The sequence below is a fragment of the Puma concolor genome, chromosome E3 (genome assembly GCF_028749965.1).
Source record: "Puma concolor isolate L17-30 chromosome E3, mPumCon1.1.hap2, whole genome shotgun sequence".
In the NCBI taxonomy this organism is placed as follows: Eukaryota; Metazoa; Chordata; class Mammalia; order Carnivora; family Felidae; genus Puma; species Puma concolor.
The window spans coordinates 39,451,474-39,472,530 of record NC_141682.1 but is presented as its reverse complement, the minus strand read 5'-3'; the positions used below and the strand labels follow the sequence as shown (position 1 = coordinate 39,472,530).

General features: G+C 48.5%; 1 protein-coding gene across 4 annotated transcripts in view; it reads right to left on the bottom strand.

The window, feature by feature from the left end:
• Positions 1 to 18,861, bottom strand: part of CREBBP (CREB binding lysine acetyltransferase) — a 128,441-nt gene extending 109,580 nt beyond the window's left edge. The window contains exon 1 of one of the 4 annotated variants that reach the window (XM_086692123.1): positions 18,214 to 18,861. In XM_086692123.1, coding sequence (XP_086548249.1) covers positions 18,214 to 18,298 — 85 coding nt within the window. In that variant the 5' untranslated portion in view covers positions 18,299 to 18,861. The remainder of the gene's footprint in view (positions 1 to 18,213) is intronic. The other 3 variants (XM_086692121.1, XM_086692122.1, XM_086692124.1) reach the window with 3 other exon arrangements.
• Positions 18,862 to 21,057: the final 2,196 nt, after the last annotated feature.

Sequence of the window (21,057 nt, the reverse complement as noted above, 5' to 3'; positions counted from 1 at the left end):
CCAGGTAAGTGGCTGAATCCATCCATCCAGCCTGTAACATCTGAAAACAGCTTTGTTTGAAGAGTCTGTTCAAATGCAGCTGAGCCAACCATCCACAAAACACATCCTTCCTCAGGTTTTCTAACATCTCCTCTTTCTGTCGTAACACCTTATTTTTTCCCTTTCAATGGCAATTGGGGCCCCAATTTCTCTGACTGGCAGAACTGATTTTTCTGTTCGAATGTACACAATCAAGTTGATCAAATCTTGTACTGGCCAGAAGTAGTAACTCTTCTATGGTCGGCAGACATGACTGAGTCTTAAAAGCATACTATCAACTCCCAGTTAAAATTCACAAGGCTTTAAGGACCATGACCGAGGGATCGTGTCTACTCAGTGCCTTGCATAAAATGCTTGTGAATCGGGCTCTCTACAAACCCCTTCACGCTGAGGGAACGAGTGAATTACAGAGAAGAGTGCCCAAGTTACAGGATACACAGTATCAATTTTAACACTTGCCTTGTGTAGCCAAAGATATAAAATAGTCGTCTTAACATTTATGACTACTTTCATAAAAGAGAAACAGAGAGAACAAAATTCAATAATGAATTCTCCTGCCTTGCTTCCCCTTTACGCAGCCTCATTATCCTGCAGGGGACCAATCAGGTTACTTCTCCCTCCAGCTCCCCCTCGGCATCCACGGCCCTCCATCCCATGGCTGATGTAAAGATTAAACGTTATTAACACAGAATAAGAGATGTTAGCTTGAGGAAAAACCTAAGAGTGAGAGTTTAGATGCTGTTTCATGTTCATGTTTCTCTACTCTCAAGCATGAAACTCCCCTCCCACAGATACCCTGCCTTCCCCACCCACGCCCACGGCTCTCTGCAGCCCTTACTCTCAGTGAAAAAGGTCTGCTTTTGTTTTTCTTTCCGTAATTTCTTTACGTCTCTTTCGGCATTACTCGTACTAGAACTATTCAAATGCTTGTCTTAAATCTTAAGAACGCTCAGAACTTTTATACATCAGCCCTGGAAACTTTTACAAAAAGAATTTTTAATTCCCGAGACAAAACTGGATACAAAAATTAATCCAAACGGGCAAGGCATTCTGAAAAGGCTCGTATCTAAAGAGGAGGAAATGACAGAAGGGTAAACACTTTCACAGGGTTCTAATTCTTAGATGATCTGGAGGCCATTCGAGACCCCCGTGGCACAGCCATTAATACATTAGTCAGACACTCGCGACGCAGGAGCCACAGCCGGTGTGGTGAGAATAGTACCTCGAGGTCTTGATTCAGGCCAATATCTGTCACTTCCTCCTCCTACACCTCCTTACTATTTCCTTAGCTCTAAAATGGAAAAGAAAACGGCACTTCCCTCTAGGATCATTGATGAAAGGATTAAATCGTACAACGCGGATACAGCCCTTAGCCTGACAGGCAATAAGGGTCCCATCAATATTAGTCACTGTCTGTCAGGGCACCATCTTCTGAGGTCGCTGTGAGGACTAAAAGACACATGCACATCAAGGACCCGGCACCCCATGTCCGGCACAGGGTTCGTGCTCAACAACAGTCCCCTCTCTATGGTAAAGCCCTAACAATGTGTGACAATTCTAGGAGAATTAAAGCTTACTCTGCTTTGAAAATTCATGGGATTGCGTGGATAATGGGACAACTCTTCAACGACGCAGAATTAAAACATTTTTAAAGGAAAAAGAAAGAACACCGTTTTATTAGCATTTAGACCATTACAAATAATTTTTATCTAGGCATTTAAAGACATTCCCGAAAGACATCTTTTTTTTTTTTTTTGGTACAATGACTATTAGGGAATAATTAAAGTAAATTCCTTCTAAAATCTTCAGTGATTCAAGCTTTTTATGCAGATACACCACCCACTAATTAGCACAGAATAATGAGGTTTTTACTTCATTCTCAACAGTGATCTTGTATTGAACAAAAAAGTGCTTCCCCTCCTCGGAATCACTATCTGCTCATGAGCCTGAGCAGACTTGGCTGGGGAATCTGCCTCCTCCCGGCCTCCCTATGGTGGGGCCGTGTCCTCGCTCTCGAGACTTCGCTCCATTCAGGGCTAACGGGGCTTATTTGAGACTCAAATAAAAGTCAGCCCCCCAAAGGATTATAATGTAACTGAGGGAGACAGGCCATGGACACCAAGTCACAAAGGCAAACTGTTAACACACAAATATCAGATATTACAAGCAAGTGGAGTAAGGGAATGAACGGAAGCAAGAAACTCTTCAAATGAGAGGCCAACTCTGAGCAGATCTTTAGAAGGAAAAGACATTGAGACAGGGACACTGGAAATGGGGAGGGGTGGAATCAGGGAGCTGAGCAGACAGAACAAGCTAGCCACTCTGCTTGCGGGTAGTTTCAACTCCAACATGGCAGGAGTCCCTCTGCAGGTGTGTGCAGTGATGCAGGAAGGAGGGACCCACTAGAAGGCTCTAATGAAGAATGTCTTTCTGGGGAAGATCCACCAGTTAATGTGCATTTAAATAATTGCTCATCAGGGACACCTGGGTAGCTCAGTCAGTTTAGCAACTGACTGGCTCAGGTCATGATCTCACAGTTTGTGAGCTGAAGCCTGGCATTGGGCTCTGTGCTGACGGCTCAGAGCCTGGAGCCTGCTTCGGATTCTGTGTCTCCCTCTCTCTCTGCCCCTCTCTTGCTCATACTCTGTGTCTCTCAAAAATAAATAAACATTAAAAAAATAATAATCACTCATCAGACACAGCAGAGCATAGGACAAAAAATAAAACCCAAATTCTATTCTCTAGTATAAGTAAGTCTCATGTTAAGAGTTATAATACAATTTAATTTATTAAACCCAAATTTATAGCTAACTTATGGGACAAATATTCATGTTACCAAAGGATCCACCCAGGGAGACTCTTTTACATGGAAACCTACCCAGTAAGTACTTTTAAATATTTAAATACCATGAACTATACCATCTGAAGCAAGGGGAAGGAAACCAGGGTACTGTAGTAGATAAAACCAAGGGAAATAAAACTACAGCACCTTACAAACTACGGTGTAAATCAGAGGGGACATACCTGCTTTATTCATATACTTTTTCAAGAGTAAGTCTACCCAAGAAAGGTAGAGTCTGATGTACACAATTTACTATTAAAATCTGAGCATTTTCTTTTTTCATTCACAAATGCATTTCGTGGTTACTTTGCTTCAAGTATCAAGAAATCTTGTTTCAGGGCGCCTGGGTGGCTCAGTAGGTTGAGCATCCAACTTCGGCTCAGGTCTTGACCTCACGGTTCTTGAGTTCGGCCCCGCGTTGGGCTCTGTGCTGACAACTCAGAGCCTGGAGCCTGCTTCCCATTCTGTGTCTCCCTCTCTCTCTGCTCCTCCCCCGCTCACGCTCTTTCAAAAATAAACATTAAAAAAAAAAAAATCTTGTTTCACCAAATGTTTGCTGTTTACCTTCCCCTTAAAGAACCCAAGACAGTCCTGACTGAAAGTCCTGTCACGCTGGACCTCAATCACCAGAGTCCTGGAATGGCAGCCGGCCTCCTGGCCTCGCTCGATGAGCTTTACAAGCTTACAAGCTCCAAGTGCTGTGCCCAGAGGGCTAGGACAATTTAAGTTTCCTAAACGTGGTTTACGTGCTGACCCCCTGAAGGGAAGAGATTTTAAGCCTTCCTAAGACAAAGGCGGGACAGAAGATGCTGTCACAGCAGCGAACCACCACTGGACCAACCATAATTCACTCAGCAGATTCTCAACTGTAACCAGATGGTCTGGAGCAGAGGGAGCAGAAAGAGGTTCACTGTTCTCCACCACCACGGCTGAGGAGCACCCAGAGCCAGGGGGGCAGGGGGGCTTAGCCAGCTGCCTATCCGCTCTGCAACTCAATTAATAATCTGGGGGGGGGGGGGGAGCCGCCTGGGTGGCTCGTGTGAATGTCTGACTCAATTTCAGCTCAGGTCATGATCACAGGGTCATGGGATCGAGCCCCGTGTCAGGCTCCGTGCTGACATTCTTAAGATATTCTCCCTCTCTCCCTCTCTCTCTCCCTCCCTCCCTCCCCCCCCTTTCTACCCCCACCCCTCACCCCTCTCCCCAACTCACGCTGTTTCTAAAAAAGAGAAAAAAAGAAAAGTCCTGGAAGAGGAGGAATGTAGGATGCTGTGCTAGCATCCAACGTCTGCAGAAGCAAACCTAGACTGCAGGTGCCAAGCTGCCTCAGACTATCTGGCTACAGCATGAGTAACAAGCAAGGGACATCGGAGACCAGTCCTCTGGCCCAAATGCTGGGAGATATAGCTGGCAGGCAGCAACACCAAGACAGGAGAAAGGGGGAAAGACTGCTGTCTGGACTTGGAGGTGTTAGCGTACAGGATATAAAAGTGTGTGGGCCTAGGAGAGCCAGTAACAGGAAATGAATACACGAAGTCCAAAAAGTACACCAACATCCAGACAACTGAGTATCATTCAGCACCACAAGACAAGACATAGAGGAACCTTAAATGTGTCTTACTAAGTAGAAGGAGCCAATCTGAAAAGGCAACATACTACATGGTTCCAACTGTAGGTCATTCTGGAAAAGGCAAAACTATGGACACAATAAAAAGGTCAGTAGTTGGTGGGGGGGGTGAACAAGTGGAGCCGGCGGGGGATGGGGCGGTTTAGGGCAGTGAAAATACTCGGTATGATATTTAAGCATCCAACTTTGGCTCAGGTCATGATCTCCCGATTCACGGGTTCAAGCCCGGCGTGGGCTGTGCTGACAGCTCAGATTCCATGTCTCCTTCTCTCTCTGCCCTTCCCCTAGTCACACTCTCAAAAATAAATAAACATTAAAAAAATTTAATACAAAGTTTAAAAAAATGAAAAATAAAAAAAAAAAGAATGCACAACACCAAGAGTGAACCCTTGAGTAAAGTGATTATGAGCGTCCGAGTAGGTTTATCAACTGTAACAAACACGCGCTAAGGGCGGGGTGCCGATAAGGGGGAGGCTGTGCGTGTGGGGGCAGGGCGTATATGGGAAATCTTTGTACCCTCTCCTCAATTTTGCTGTGAACCTGAAACTGCTCTAAAAAAAAAGTCTTAAAGGGAAAAAACACACACACGATAAAATTATAGCTAAATCCCAAGCGACTGAGAAATACAAAATCATGGAGAATCACCAGCTAAAGAATTACCTGAGTGTCCATCAACTAGACAATATTAATAAGTAACAGAGACAAAATATCCAGTGATGTCTACAATGGATCTGAGTGTGCTGCTTTTCAAGCTTTAAGAATCCACCAACATACAAGCCCTTGAAGGACAATCTGATGATACGATCAAAATTACAATGCATATTCCTTTTAACCATTAATTCCTTTTTAGGAATCTGTTCTATAGACATACACATAACCGCAGGGCTGTTCATTAAAGCACTGTTTGAGAGGAAACAAGACTGGAAATAACCTAAGTGTCCATCTGGGGGGAGCAGATGAAATCAGTTATGGCCCATCTCATATAATGGATACTATGGAAAGGGATAAGGAAGCTCTTCACGGGCTGCTATCTGCAGGTCTGCAACAATGGGAACAGTTCATTTCCTTACTGTGAGGTAAGGTAAGAAGGAAAGGCAGAAAGGGGGCAAAGGAACTAAGAACAGCATCTGCCTGAAGAGAGAAACCGTGTAGGAGAGCACAAGCTACTCGCAGTGGTTACCTGCGACACTAGGTAGAGGGAGGGAGGCTTTCACTCTACAGCCTGCGTGTCCTCTCGTTTTTGAACCATGCGAAGGAACTATTCGTTTAAGTAATTAAAGAAATTGATTTTTTTTTGTCGGGCAGCCCCTGGGGTGTCCAGGCCCCGGTGATTAGCTCAAGCCCAGATGATAACACCTGGAACACTTCCAGTTGGGAGCGTCTGCAGTTTGAAGATGAAACCTGAAATGGGTTCAGTATTAGTGTAAAATAGTTTTAGTGTTCACATGAGCTTAAAAGACAAAAGAAAAAGCACTTTAAAGCGGGACTTTCCAAAAACTACTTTTTTTTCCTAAAGGAACGTGACGATCTACATATAACATTTTGTAGCCAACGTAATGGTAAGGTAGATGTTGCTCACGCTGGGAAAGCTGACGTTATTTTAAAATAGTCAAAGAAACATCAGGTGGCTGTCAGGTCCTGCAGCTTCTAGCACATCTGTGAAGAAACCTCTACTTGAAAGATTCTCTTAAAAATCAGAGCTTGTGACAAAGGAAGTGATGACTGGACATCACTCTAAACACGATCACATTTTCCTGTCTCTGGATGGCGCCTCTAAGTTAGTCTGCACTTGCTCAAGTCATTTGTGCTACAGGTCCAAAGATTTGTAACAGAATTAACCAAATCTCCACTTCTCACCATTTGATAGATTCTCCTAACCACAAATACTAAAGATGTTTTGCTTTGGATGTGATTTACTCTTTCACTAGTTTTGTGATGCAAGTATTATATTTCTGGATTTTTTTTGTCAGCATCAAGAAGACTAGGAAGTGCAAAGCAGAGAACCCCCCCCCCCCCCCCACCGAACTATCTTCAGTCCCCCATCCCCAAGAAAAACAATTTCTAGAGATTTCCTTCTGGAAGTCTAAGTACACACACTTTTTACTCCTAAAAAGGATCTAATTATTATGTATGTTTTCCATCCTTTCTTATTTAATAACTCTCAGACTTCTCTTCCTTTTGAAGGGAAGATCACTTTCCCTTCCCCAAACCAGCAACAGCAGGCAACTCAGCCGCCCTCCTCCTGAAGGACCTTTCGGTCACCTTAGTGTTTTGCGATCTCTAGGTTGATTAACTAAACTAATGAAGAGACCTGGAGTGAACGTGAATATTCTCAGAAGTCCTACCAAACAAGAGACTGATTTTTTACTGTATCCTCTTGGTGTACAAACAGGTTGTTAAGCTAGAGACACATGTGTATCATCAACTAATAAGGCAGGTAATCAAAACCACAGGTTTCAGGAATCCTTTCCAGAAACTGAGTAACTATAAACCAGGTGTGAACTGGCTGCATGACGGGATGTGCAACATGACAACAGTAACAGAATCTCCGACAGTCTTCAGGTGACATGAAATTCATTTTTACTAACGTTTTTACTAAACCTTAGTTAAACTAAAGTTTTTACTTTAACTAAAGTTTAAACTTCAATTCTCAGTTATGGTATATAAACTCTAAAATCATTTTATGTTAAGTACAGCACCAAAATATTTTACCATAAAAAAAAAAAAAAAAAGGATTTTTAGAATGAAGCCTGCTCTTCAAGTATCAGTATTGCCAAGAGCTCTGAGACACTGATCAGTCTGGGGCCACCTACAGTGGAGCATCATGTAAGCTGTGCCACATACAGGAACAAGCAAGAGAGAGCACGGGCTCCCACCTGTACAGTATGCTCTAGAATGGCCCAGAAGGTTGGGGATTCCGAAGGCAGGAGAGGGAGGCCTTCCCCAAACCTTCTTCTGTGCCATTTCCAAGTTTGGGCTCTATGAATATGTTACCCACACTCTCAAAAAGTTTTTTAAAAAACTTTTTCAAGAAAATTATGTTTGTGCAAAAATCTCCTAACAGATTAAGTACACGAATTGTGATTCGTGGGGCTTCTCCTCTCACAAACCCGGCTTGTGGGGAGGGAAGGCAGCTGTCAGCTCTCCTGCAGATAGGAACCTGGATGAAAAAATACACCCTGGGAAAAGCTGATCTAGATTTCTGAGGAGCAATCACAGTAGCTTCCTCCAACTACCCTGGACGCAATGGGTTTCTAAAAGTTTGTATTGTTTTCAAACCCTAAAAGGATGATCTGGACTCCCTGGTCTGGCACCAGGAGCTGTCTACACCCTTACCTTGCCTTCAGGTGCCCAGACCGCCGCCCCCACCCCCAAGGTGGTCCTTCCTCTGAGCAGTTTCCCTGACCGCCCGTCCCTGGAGCCCCGCATCCTCCCAGCGCTGATCAGACTGTGTGATCAGACAGGCACCCATGGGCCGCTGGACCACCTGCCCGCACCACCACTCCTCTGGCCCAGGGGACGGAACCACCGTTCTGCGGGAGCACCACAGACGAGCGGTATCCCACACATAATAAGCACGTATCTCTGATCCGAATTACCTAAGCATTTAAATCTCTGAGTAAAAGGATGAGGTGGGACAGCAGAGCCTGGCCCGGGCCCACCCAACACCCGGCGCAGGGCCACCCCAGCAGTCTCCGCCTCTCAGAAGCAAGACCGCATGGCCTCTACATGGTAGCCCAGTGAGTATACACCAAAGATAAAACCGGCTTTTGCAAAACCTGTTGTTACACACTCAGGAGTTTGGAACATGCTTCCAGACCTTCACAATGGCTACTTATGCTGTTCCCTACACCCGGAACGGTACTCCCCACCCCTATCTCCTACTCATCTTCAGGTCTCCATGCTAACGTCACTTCCCCCAGAAGGCCTTCCAAGACCTTTCGGAAGAGACCGTCCTGTGCCTGCATCATGCAAGGGACCATCACCTCCCCTCCTAGATACTCAGTCACACCTGACTACAGCGGCCTCCCACGAAGGCAGACACTGGACTTGGACTCGTGTCACAGTTTCTCTAGGACTGGCGCCACAGTGCAATAAGTATTTTCTAAAGGAGAAAAAAATCTTAAATCTAAAACAACAAATATTTTTCAAAGCGTCTTTAAAAACTGGTCCCTTTGAAGGATGGTCATAAATACCTTCAAGAAAACCATGAACAAACGAGAGAAGTATGTGTCCTCAGGGCTGTGCTGTACAACACAGCAGCCAGGAGCCACAGGCGGCTGTGTACATTTACATTAATTAAAATTAAATTTGAAATTTAGCTCCTGAATCACATTAGTAACAATTTACTCAACAGCCACAAGCTGCCAGGGACTCCGGCACTGGGCCGTGTGGCTACAGAACGTGTGTGTCATCATCACAGATAAAGTTCTACTGGACGGTGCGGAGAGGCTATCATGAGAACACTGGCATTTCAAACAGAGGGAATGGCCAAATCTACTCTCTTACTGTTGGGAAGAGATCAGTTTTTCCTTACACTTTCAAAGACTGAGAAAGTCACCAGTGCAAGCGGAAATAGCCAACTATCTCCCAATAATTCAAATGACTCTCTCACAGATTTTTAAAGAGAAGTTCAACCCTGGGCAGACTGTGCTCTTCAAAAAAACCCAATCCCACTATGAGTAAGAGGCATAACGACAACAGCACAGAAAATCTATCAGTACTTCATTACTTTGTGTCATTTTCAATGAAAGTTATTTAGTAAATAAAAGGTAAGTAAGATTTAACGTAAAGGCACAAATTCAGAGGAAAAGCTCTTTGTCCACCATGGGGCAATTTTTAGTGGCCAAACCCACAAAGCACCACACCCAAAATACCTAGGAGAATGGCAAATAGTACACTCCACTGAAACAATTTCTTATGATAGAATCTGTAGGAGAGAAAATCCCCACAATACAGCAAAAAGCTGAATCTGTTCCTTTCCAGACCAGAGGGAGCCGACCCAGTGGGGAGATTAAACTTCACCGACATCCTTCCCACCAATCAACCTGACTAAACTGCATAGTGATCCCAAGGCCATTTTCTCCCCTAACTCTGTTTTCTGAAAAAGAAAGACTGTTTTTACAATTCCTCCATACTTGCTTTTCCTTTTTCGCTAAGTCCTAACCTAAATCAAGTCCTTGTTCTGAAACAATACTAGAAAAACAATTCCGTTTCCACTTCAATTTTCCAATACAGAATAGTTTTTAACTTCAAACACAGACTGAGCAAAGTGTGTCAAACTATCACCTGGTCTGTAGGATTCCCAAACCCCAGCCTCTAATTCACTCTTTTGCAAGACTGCCAGACCCCACTCACACCAGCCCTGGTGGGGGAGAGAAATGGGGGGGGGGGGGAGAAATGGGGGGGAGGGCGGCACTTTCCCATTTATTCGGCAAGAAATTTCATGGATCCAGTTCTGGGTCAGACTGCTCACCTGTATCATCCCAATGCCCACCGGCTCAAGGAGAAGGGTATGTCTAACGGTTTCCCACACAGTTAAACACCAGTAACAGCTGCGGCAACCTGCTAGACACCAGGAACCATAGTCGCCCAGTATACAAAACTGATCAAAGTGAAAAAGGAAAACTCTAGGGGGGAAAAATCCCTCTTACAGGTGAGACCCCCAACCCACACCCACCCCCCGAGCTCAAATGTAAAGTCACAAGCCCAAGTTGCAGAGCTGATAAGCCGGGAGCTGAGACTCTGTCCACACTGAGCGAGGCCCGGGTGCCTTCCTTACTACCATGCTGCCCGCCTCCCAGTATAAAAAGCTCTGACATTTCCTTCAACTCTGAGTCATGGTTAGAAGGTTCTACTTTTAATCAGGTGACAAATACTCAAAATATTTTAATCCAAAGGAACTGGGTCAAGCTTTTATAGTCCATAATTGTCAAAGCAAACCCTAATTATTTAACAGATTTCTGTAGTTCCGAATGTCATCATTCAGTTTGTAATCAAATATCAAATACTCCTTTATTGAAATATTACACAAGTCTCTCAAAACATATAGTTTTTTTTCTGGTTATTTCATCGGTTATTTGAACTACAAAGTGAAAGTATGTCTAAGTGGTACCGCTTTGATTTTAAAAAATCCAAAATATTTGGGGGGTAGTGCAGAGGGAAGCCTTTGAATTATAAAAAGAATCTGCTTTACAAGAGAATCGTACAATGCCACTTAACAGCTTACAACTATTAAGGACCTACTACTGTACCCAATAAGGCACAGGTGTATCAGAAAGACTGGCAAGTTAAGAGATTTTCAAACAGCAGCAGACGGGACACCTAAGAACAGGAAAGTCAGATAAAATCAGGTGAAATTTTTTCACCATTAGATTTTACTACTGTTAGCGACGGTTCCAGTAAACATTCCTGTGATTGATTAATGGAAATGAAACACGGGGGAAACTGTCACACGGGATGAAATTCCTGTCTGTCCGATGGGAAGGTTTAAAGAAAAAAAGGAATCCAACTTTTAGACACAGAGCTCAGAGACAGCCCTGCTTCCCCAATTTAGAACCGGACACACCCTGAAGGCAGTTCTTCAGAGGCAGCAACAGTCACCCCTTATACTATCTAAAATCCTGGGGGAAAAGGAGCCGCCTCCGCTTCGGTGCGCCAGCTCCCGTGTCTGAAGAGACTCGTGGCTGGTCAAGTCCAAGCCGAGCTGGGCAACCTCTGCTCCGCTCCCACGGGCCCGCACGCCGGCACGGTCAGGCGCTCCCGACAGCGGACCCCAGCCCCCACGGCAAGTCGACGGCAAAAGCCCCTCAAAGGGCACTGACCGCCCCAAGGGCTTAGATTTCCCTGTCAGTGATGTGCTGCGATATGAGAATATTCCCAAAAGCCAAGTTTAAGACTGAGCCGGGCAAGTGTGGCGTCCCTTCCCCAGTCAAGGCAGGCCACAGATGACCACGCCAGCCCTGAGGAACCCGCCCAGCAAGCGTGGGATGGCATTTCTAAGGCGGGATGCACCGCCAGGCGCAAAGGCCTGAGCGCGGGCTGGGGAACAGCAGGCACACATGCTGAAAACCAGAGCGCGTGGCCCAGAGTTTGAGAGCTTACAAGAGGCCGTCTGGGACAACCAGAGGACTTCAGTGAGCGCCACGGGCCGCGGATCATACCCAGAGGCCATGCACGATGACACTCACGGAGACAAAACTGCTCCGAGTGGCCAAAGAGCTTTTCCCAACACGACAGAAGGCAAGGACACCGGCGGGCTTCCCCAGCGGCCCGGTTCTCCGCTCTGGCTCCGTAGGGGAGGCCGGGGAGGCAACAGACTATGCGAGCGGAGGGCCCACCAGGCTACTCCTGGTGTGTGCTTCCCTTGGCCAAGCTCCTTACCGGTCCCCAGGATGTGGCTCAGGTGCCCCCCCATCTAGACATCAGCCATGGGTTTCTGCACACAGCGGCGTTCAGCGAAGAACAGACGAACACATAAAGCCCTCTTCAGATTGCCCGAACTCATGTATTTTGGCAGCTGATAGCATTTTGTATTCTTTTCTCGAGTTTTGCCTCCAAGTCTTATTTTGCTGACAGTTCTAAGCTACTCAGAGCCATCGATCAGAATCCTTTGTATACTGCTACTACCTAGTGGTACCGCCGACTCAACTGTTGTTACATACACAGTAAAGAAACAATCACATATTCATTTGCTGCTCAAAATAGGCTTCAAACGAGTTAAGAATTTTCAAAACACATCACACTGCCTAAGTTTTTGCAATTTTAAAATTTCTTGGTCCTCCTGTTTCTATTAAAAATATATAGGGGCGCCTGGGTGGCGCAGTCGGTTAAGCGTCCGACTTCAGCCAGGTCACGATCTCGCAGCCCGTGAGTTCGAGCCCCGCGTCAGGCTTTGGGCTGATGGCTCAGAGCCTGGAGCCTGTTTCCGATTCTGTGTCTCCCTCTCTCTCTGCCCCTCGCCCGTTCATGCTCTGTCTCTCTCTGTCCCAAAAATAAATAAACGTTGAAAAAAAAAATTAAAAAAAAAAATATATATATATATAATTGGGGGCTCCTGGGTGGCTCAGTGGGTTGAGCATCCAACTTTGGCTCAGGTCATGATCTCACGGTTCATGAGTTTAGGCCCCGCGTCGGGTTTGCTGTCAGCCTTCAGCACAGAGCCTGCTTTGCATCCGCTGTCCCCCCCACCCCCCACCTCTCCCCGACCTCATGCTCTCTCAAAAACTAAATAAAACATTTTTAAAAATTATATACATATACATATATATATGTACATATATACACATATACATGCACACACGCGCACACACACACAAACGGGCGCCTGGGTGGCTCAGTCGGTCAAGTGTCCGACTTCAGCTGAGGTCATGATCATGTGGTCCATGGGTTCAAGCCCCTGCATTAGGTTTTGTGCTGACAGTTAAGAGACTGGAGACTGCTTCAGATTCTGTACCTCCCTCTCTCTCTCTGCCCCTCCCCTGCTTGTACTCTCTCTCTGAAAAACAAATGTTAAAAAACTAAAAAATATATATACACATATATACATGTATATATCATATACATGTGTATATATGTATATACATATCATGTACATCATATACATGTATATACATATCATGTACATGTATATACATATCATGTACATGTATATATGTATACACATGTATATATATGTATATATATGTATATACACGTATATACATGTATATATATGTATATACATGTATATATATGTATATATGTGTGTATACATGTATATATGTGTGTATATATATACATATATATATATAAATAATTAAAGATGGAAACAAAAAACAACAGTCTTGACTACAGAATTCTCTCCTATATCCTGAGCGTGTTACACAACAGATCTGCCTGCTTGTGAGCCTGCAAGGATGCATGCATGTGGCTACTGTGACTTCCAGATCCGTTGACAAACAGGCTGCTGGTCCAATGACAGGAGCACTTTCAGTTAGCCAGGACTACAGGGCACACCCACTTTTCAGAAGAGAAAATCGAGGATCTTCAGAGCATTAATCTCGCATTCCATCAGTGTCCCACACTGTGACCCCAAGGGCCAAATCCCTGGCACTAACAAAAGTTACTAGTTTTACTGGCACAAAGCCACATCCACATGTGTACATACTGTCCGGGGCGGTTTTCATGCTGAAATGGCAGTGTTGAGTAGTTATCACAGAGACCATAGGTCATGCAAAGCCAAAAATATGACCTCTGGCCCTTTACACAGTGTCTGTCGATCCCTGTATTCCATAAGAAAGGCTTCGGAACCGTGCAAACTACAGACCCGCTCTCCAAGACTCAGAGCCCGGCAGCAGCTAAGGCTCTGGAAAGGTCTGCAGTAAAGCTCCTCAGCTATTCCAGGTCTCTCATGAGCACAAAACCTTTTTAGAGAAACACTTCTCTGCATGCCTTCTAGTTTCTTGGAATATACTCGAAACGCTGGCTTCGACAGAAGATCGAAGAGGTGGTGTCCCCACTGTCATCCAAGAACCAAAGTGGCTTAAAGCAAGTTCTGCTAATCCTGAACAGCTCACAATAAGGTACATTTCATCCTAACCAGGAAAGGCATACTTTGGCAAAATCGTTTTTAACTCTTTAGTTCTCAGACACACAAAGTAAAAATACAAAGTCAGCACTTACACAGCCCCCAGTGATCACATACTGTCACATGGCCACAGTGGCTACAAGTTAGAAGTCGTAAAAATAGCCTACAACGGAGCCTCCGTCCCTGTACAAGTCTCCGTCCCTTGTTTCCATGAGGTTTAAGAGCTGGAGGCTCACGCTCAAATGTCAAGCAGGAGTGATTCTCCGCTGTCCCAGTGGGCTGTACTGGGAGGCACCCCTGTCATCGTGCTTATGATGTACTTACCCGTCATCATCCCTGAGCAACTCCGACGGTGCACCGTTCTGGCCCCTCGGTTATCCAAAAGCCCCTACTTTTCTAACATGTGTACAAGTAAGCGAAGTCGAAGCCTCCACAAAAGCTTACGCTTGCTATTTAGCCAGAACTCAACCGGAGGGGAGAGGGAGCACCTGCCCGGCTACCCTGGTGGGAAGAACACACCCTGCGCCACCTCCCCCTCCAAGAGCTGGTGACGGCCTTCCCCCAAAGATTCACCGCAGCTGCTGGAGTTGCGCTACTCAATCCTGCCACGTACCGCAAACTCCTGAATCCACGATCGAGCGAATGTCATGTTTATGGATGCAGATGTACAAAATGAATGGACACAACTGTGCACTTGAATCATCCAGGTTTGGTCCTGGTTTCGCCCTTTGTGTTGTTGCTTGGGCAGATCACCTCGCTCAGGTCTGGTTCCTTACCCAGAAGCGGCAGGAAGAGCATCTTCCCGTCCTGCCTCACGGGATGCGGCGAGTACCATGGTGAGGTGGGGGAAGAAGGACACTGGAAGCAAAGCACTACACATACATGAAAGATCATCATTTTGTTGTACAAGGTACTTTGGTTGGTGACTGTATTTACCCCAAACTTTTTTTAAATACGATTTCCTGTTGCATTTAAAGGGATTCACATCATAAAGTGTAATACAACTCCTTAGGAACACTTCAACAGCACAGGATGAAACAGATCTGCGTTCAATTTTCCGAAGACAGACTTAAAAAACTTTCAACTAACTAGTCTATTTGTCGTGTGTAAATCTGGCTTCAATAAAGCTGACCAAAAAAAAAAAAGTGTACTGCTTGCCTGGATATCTATTTTCCCTTCACTGTTAAATCACGAATCCCTGCTGTTGAAACACACTAATATGCTGTTCTAATCAGGACGTATTAAATAAAGACGTTTCCAAAACACCCAGCTAACTACACACTGGAAACACACAGACCTACCTCTTAACGATGGGCGCCAAGTAAAGGAAGACTACATTTGTGCGAAAGCATTGAAGGCATCAGCGTAAAACAGGAAAATGCTACAACATCTCATAACATTAAACCCAGTGCTGCTCCAGCGCTGAGGTTTGGGGGAGGCCAGCAGCACGATTTTTCCTTCTTCCACTTGCTACCTTCCTTTGGGGCACCGTCTCCAGTCCCATATCACCTCGGCATACCCTCCGCAGGAGCCTTCCCTGACCTCCTCAGCCTTCAGAGACACCTCCTACCTGTCATCAGAGGCAACGACATTGAACAGAGATGCCACCTTACCTCACTGGCATGTTTTACGCACCCCCACGTCCTCCCTGCTAGACTGCAAGCGCCCTGCAGGGAGCACCTGGCTGGTAAGCTCCCCAGGCCGGACCCCACAGACACATACCGGATCGTGGCAGTCCAAATCACTCTCATGCACCGAGGCCTCCTCCTGCTGCTGCTCCTAACCCCTCAGTGCCCCCCAAGCACAGAGCTCCCCTCACTCACATTTTATGCAGACACAGGAAACACACCTTGCTCCGCCTGGCCCAACTTTCTCCTGGGAACCTCAAAAACACATCCCATCACTAAGACGAGGCTGAGTCTCTTCCTACTGTCCCATCTAACCCAATGCCTTTACTCCTTTGATTGTACATAATGAAATTCCTTTGGTCCTTTATTTGCTTAATATATATCCTTAAGATGTCTGTCTCAGACTAGTAGTTATGGGAGACAAGGCTGTACCTCGTTTAATGTACTCGGTGATGATCCCTTCCTTGGCCCCACGCTAACAGACCCTTGCACGATAATGTGACGTGATGAATGTATGACCAAGGGGACTCGACATCAAGTATGATTATGAACTTTATTCTTAAATGATTTACATTAGAGCTATCAAAAACTTTTTTTATTCCACATTTGGAAAACAGCAAGCCCTCATGCCTTACGAGGATCAAAACTGGAAAGGAAGTGGGGGACGGGGAAGCGGCCTAGAGGGAAAAAGCCTTCCCGATAAACTTTGTGATTAGCAACACATCAAGCAAGTAGGTGACCATCCAAGAGCAGAACTAGCCAAAAAGGCCATTCTTTGGGTTCCATCTTGGGAACTGCTAAATGCATACAGTTGGACAAGCCTTTCTGTGAAGTCTTGTTAGTAATTTATCCCTCCATAAAAAGCAAAATCTGCAATAACCTCATTCAACAATAGGAAAACTGCAAAGCCATTCAAAAAGTTACCAGTTTCAGAAGGCAAGCTTCAAAGCTGAACTTGCCTGGCATAATCTATCTTTCATACAGTTAAAGACTTTTCACTAAAACATAGCAAGATTAAAAAAGCAAAATCTGTTCTGCAGTAAAAGGTTGTTTCCACATTTCTTACTTCAGAGAAGTTGATGTGACAAAGTAACTCTTTGTCAACTCTTTACCAATTAATAAAAAAGTATTATTAGTGACTTTCCGGTCCCAAGAAACTTATCTACTCCCCCTGCCAGCTCCATCATTTAAGAAATTTCATTTAAACTAAGCAAGAATCTCCTTACGGCAGATTTTTTTTATCATTTCTCTCACTCCTACAGTAATATTCTAGGAACTGTACTAAAACTGAAGCCACAAAATTCAAGTTTTGTTTCAACAGAAGAGACTTTTTAGACCATTAGTAGAAATATGCCGGTGGCCACAGAAATGTTTGCACAAGTGGAGCAGCTGTGTCTACGGCAAAACCGAAGGCATTGCTGCAGCAATATAATTCAATTTGGATCCATTCATTATAAACTGATTTTCAGATGCTGCTACTGCGAGACCCTACTGGAGAAATGCAGGCTGCGCTGGAGACAGAATTGTTCGCAGCGGCGCACAAGTTTTTACTGCAAAGGAGAGGCTCTGAAAGAGGAAATCCAACTCGATCATAACGCTACCATGAACCATCCCAGAAGAGCCCAGAATTGTTAAATGAAGAGAAATTAAAATACTTCTCTTGGGCAACTGATGGGATTACCTCAGAAAGTTTTCAGAGATGCTGTTGCAAGGAATGTTTTATTGAACCTCCTGCCAAAAAATTTTTTTTCTGGAAAAACTGCAATTCCGACATTCCTTAACAGAATTTTTTATACATCTACACTGTAAAAGCCACACGGGCTCAAGTGGAGATTGCAGCCCAAGACGATCTGCTATTTAACTTTCTTTTCAGGTTATACCTCTGAAATTAAACACACCACAGCAACTTTGAGGACGTCCCGCTACCGATGTTCGGGGTGGGGAAAACGTTACGACTTACGCGATCAAACAACGAGAGTTTTCAAGGTAACTGCTGAACAATGTCTTCCCAAGGAGCACATTCCAAGAAACTTCTAAGTCGTAACTCCCGGGCTGGCTGCTGCTACGACAGCGCTGCGCACTGTGCTACTAGCTCAGAAAACACTTTGGGTGCCCCCCCTGCGTTGCACTTTTTCCTTCCCTAACCAAGAAACGTACCCTCTTGCTGTCATCCCTCCAGGCAGCCCCGCGTGAGCCGACGCACGGAGGCACGGGGAGGCGCGTGGAATCCCCACGAAGACCACCAGCACGCTCCACTTTACTTTTCCTCCGCCCAAGTACCGCTCGCTTTCGGCGCGCGGGGGGCCTCCCCAACTCCGGGCCGGCCGGGAGCGCCGGGACAGGGCCGACCCGCTCGGGCCCCGGCGCAGTCTGGCGACAAACTTCCCCCTCGGCCGGCCCGCCGGGGTCCCGGGAGGCGGCCGCGCCGGCCTGCGCCTCCGGGAGGGTCTCCCGGCCGCTCACCTGCGGGTGGGGTCCCCGCCCCCCGTCCGCCCCCCCCCCCCCTCACCTGTGCTGTCATTCGCCGAGAAGCCGGGCGAGCTGAGTTTGGCTCGTTTGGGGTTGGGCGGTCCGTCCAGCAAGTTCTCGGCCATTTTCACCTGCTCGCGGAAACAGCCCCGAGCGCGGGCGGCCGGGCCGGCAAGGGCTCCCGGGCAGGGGGGTGGGCGCCGGCCCCGGCCGGCTGCGAGGGGAGAGGAGCGAGCGCGAGCCGCGAGCCGCGAGCGAGCGCCGAGGGAGAGGGAGGGCGCAGGCCGGGTGGGGGAGGCGGCGGCCAAATCTCAGCCACAGCAACAGCGCCCCGCAGCGCTCACCGCCCGCCCCCGGCCGCCGCCGCCGCCGCCGCCGCCGCCGGCCGCGGCCCCCTCATCCCCTGCCCGCCTCCCGAGCGCGACACTCCGCGGCGGGGGCGCCCCGGCGGCCCGGCCGCCCCCCCGGGCCCGGCTGGCAGCGACGGCGCCCGGCCGGGCGGCTCAGGCAGTCCCCGGGAACATGGTGCCGCCGCCGCCGCCGCCGCGCCGCCGCCTCGCTCCCCCCCCCCCCCCGCGCCCCACTTAATTAATTCGCTCGCGGCCCGACGACCGGGGGGCTCCGGGCTCCGCTCCCCGCCCGCGGCCCGCCGCCGCCGCCGCCGTGAGGAAAAACAATGCGCGAAGCGGGGCCGCCGCCGCCGCCGCCGCCGCGGCCCCCCCACCCCCCGTTCCGCCGCCGCCGCCGCCGCTGCCGCCGCCGCCGCCGCCGCCGCCGCCGCGGCTCCGGGAGGCCGAGCCGAGAGGCGAGCGGGGCCGCCGGAGCGGGCGCCGAGGGCCGGGCGGAGCGGGCCGGCCGGGCGGAGCGGGGTGCGCGGGCGGTTGTGGGGCCCGGGACCGGCGGGGCCGAGTAGATCGCGCTCGAAGCCCCGGTCGGGTCCGCGACAAGATGGCGGCTGTTGATTCCTCAATTAAAAAAAAAAGAAAGTTTTTTTTCTTCTCTTTCCAGAGCCTGAACGGGGAGGGGGAGGGGGCGGGGCACGCCGGTGCGTCACCCCCCCGCGGCGTCACCACGCACGGCCCCCGCCCCGCCCCCTCCACCTGCGCCGTCCGCGGCGGAAAGAGCCGAGCGCGCTCGGGCGGAAGGGGCCGAAGGCGCGGCCGGCGTGCGTGGGGCTGCGAGGCTGCCCGGGCGGCGGAGCTCCAGCGCCTGTGGGACTCCCGGCGCCCGGCGCGGCCGCCACTTTTGTTCTGTTTGCCACTGGGCGGCGAGGGCCTGGGCTGCGGCCTGGCCGCGAGCCGGGACCCTGGGTATGGAGTCGGCGCCGGGCCGGGCCCGCCCGTCCCGCCGGGCGACTCTGCCCGGTCCCGGCTCCTGCCCGCGACTCTCCCCCAGTGACCAGGCCTGAATGCTTCCCCTCGCCGGATGCCAGCGATGCGTCGGAGTCCCTGCAGGTTACAGACCGCCCGCGAGTGTGTGCAGATGGGGAAACTGAGGCAGGAAGTGGCAGGGTCGGGACTCGAACCCTCTCCCGCCAAGTGAAGTGAGGGGGATGCGAGACTCCCTGATGCGACGGGGCTCCCAGGTGCGACACCCTCCTCTGCCCCGGAGGCAGTGAGCGCTGCCTCCCGGGCTGGGGCGCGCTCCGCCTGCTCTCAGGCCTGGAAGGCCTCTTGCATCAGGGCTTGGGGCCTCGGCGTCTGGGAAGCGCCCCCGCCCCGCCCACCACCTGGCACCCCGCAGGGGCTCGGGAAAGGTATGTGGTCCTGGGGACACCGGCCCGGGGGGCCACTCCCTGCCGGACGGTTCCACAGAACGCTGAGGTGATCACATCGGTGCCTTATCTGCTCCTCAAAACTTGCCCGAGCTTCATCCCCAGGTCCATATCTGAAAGGGATCACCAGCAGCCCGGGTTCCTAACCAGGAAACCTGTGAGTCAGCGCAGACTCCTCCCTCCCTCTCCACGCAGCCGTTCTCCCCACGTCCTTTACCTGCTCCTCCCCATCCCGCTGCCCCAGAGTCGTCCTGCATCGCACCTAAGTGTCCCTTGTGCTCCACATTTCAACCCACGCAGCACCAGAGCTAACTTCGGGGAAAAAGGGGGAAAGAACTCTGTTTAAAGCAAATAGCTCCTACACACAGAGCCGAAAAGAAAGACTGTACCTATGTGGTCTGTAAAGCAGACCAAAGCATGCATCGTTGTTTGGAATACGGTATATATACATGTGTATATACCAAAAGGATTGTTCTCGAGTGTCAAGACTGAGTGATCTTTCTTCTTTGCTTGTATTGTTCAAAATTTTGAGCTACCCTCACCTCTCCCCCGCACATCTGTCCGTTCCACTTTCCATCCCTCGCCCCCATCACCCACTCCCTCGTACCCACTCGTCCACTAGGAAGTTCCCATAACTCAGGCCTTTTCATACTTTTGCAAACGCCGTTCCCTGTGCTGAGAATATGTATGCTGGCAAACTCCAACTCATCCTCCAGGACCCTCTTCAAATGTCACTTCCTTTAGGAAGCCCTCCTAGCCCACTTGAGGGCTCCCATGGCATTTCTGGGCATACTGTCTTTTTTTTTTTTCATCCATTCGTGTTTTTATTTCCATCAAATATCCCTTGGGAGTCTCCTCAGGGCATTGCCACTGTGCTAATCTCTTGGGTAAAGAATAAAGAAGTTCCTATATATTCAAGGAGACCAAATAGCAAGCCCTGAAAATCATAAGCAGGTATTCAAGAAGTCAGTTTGCACAGTAAGGCAGGAAATGTATCAAGTCATAAGGTAACACAGTGCTGCAGCATCCTGTATCTGAATGTGCCATGAGCGTCCCTCTTCCCACAAGTCTGTGGGTCCCCTGAGGGCAGGGGCCATGTGTTAGTCATAG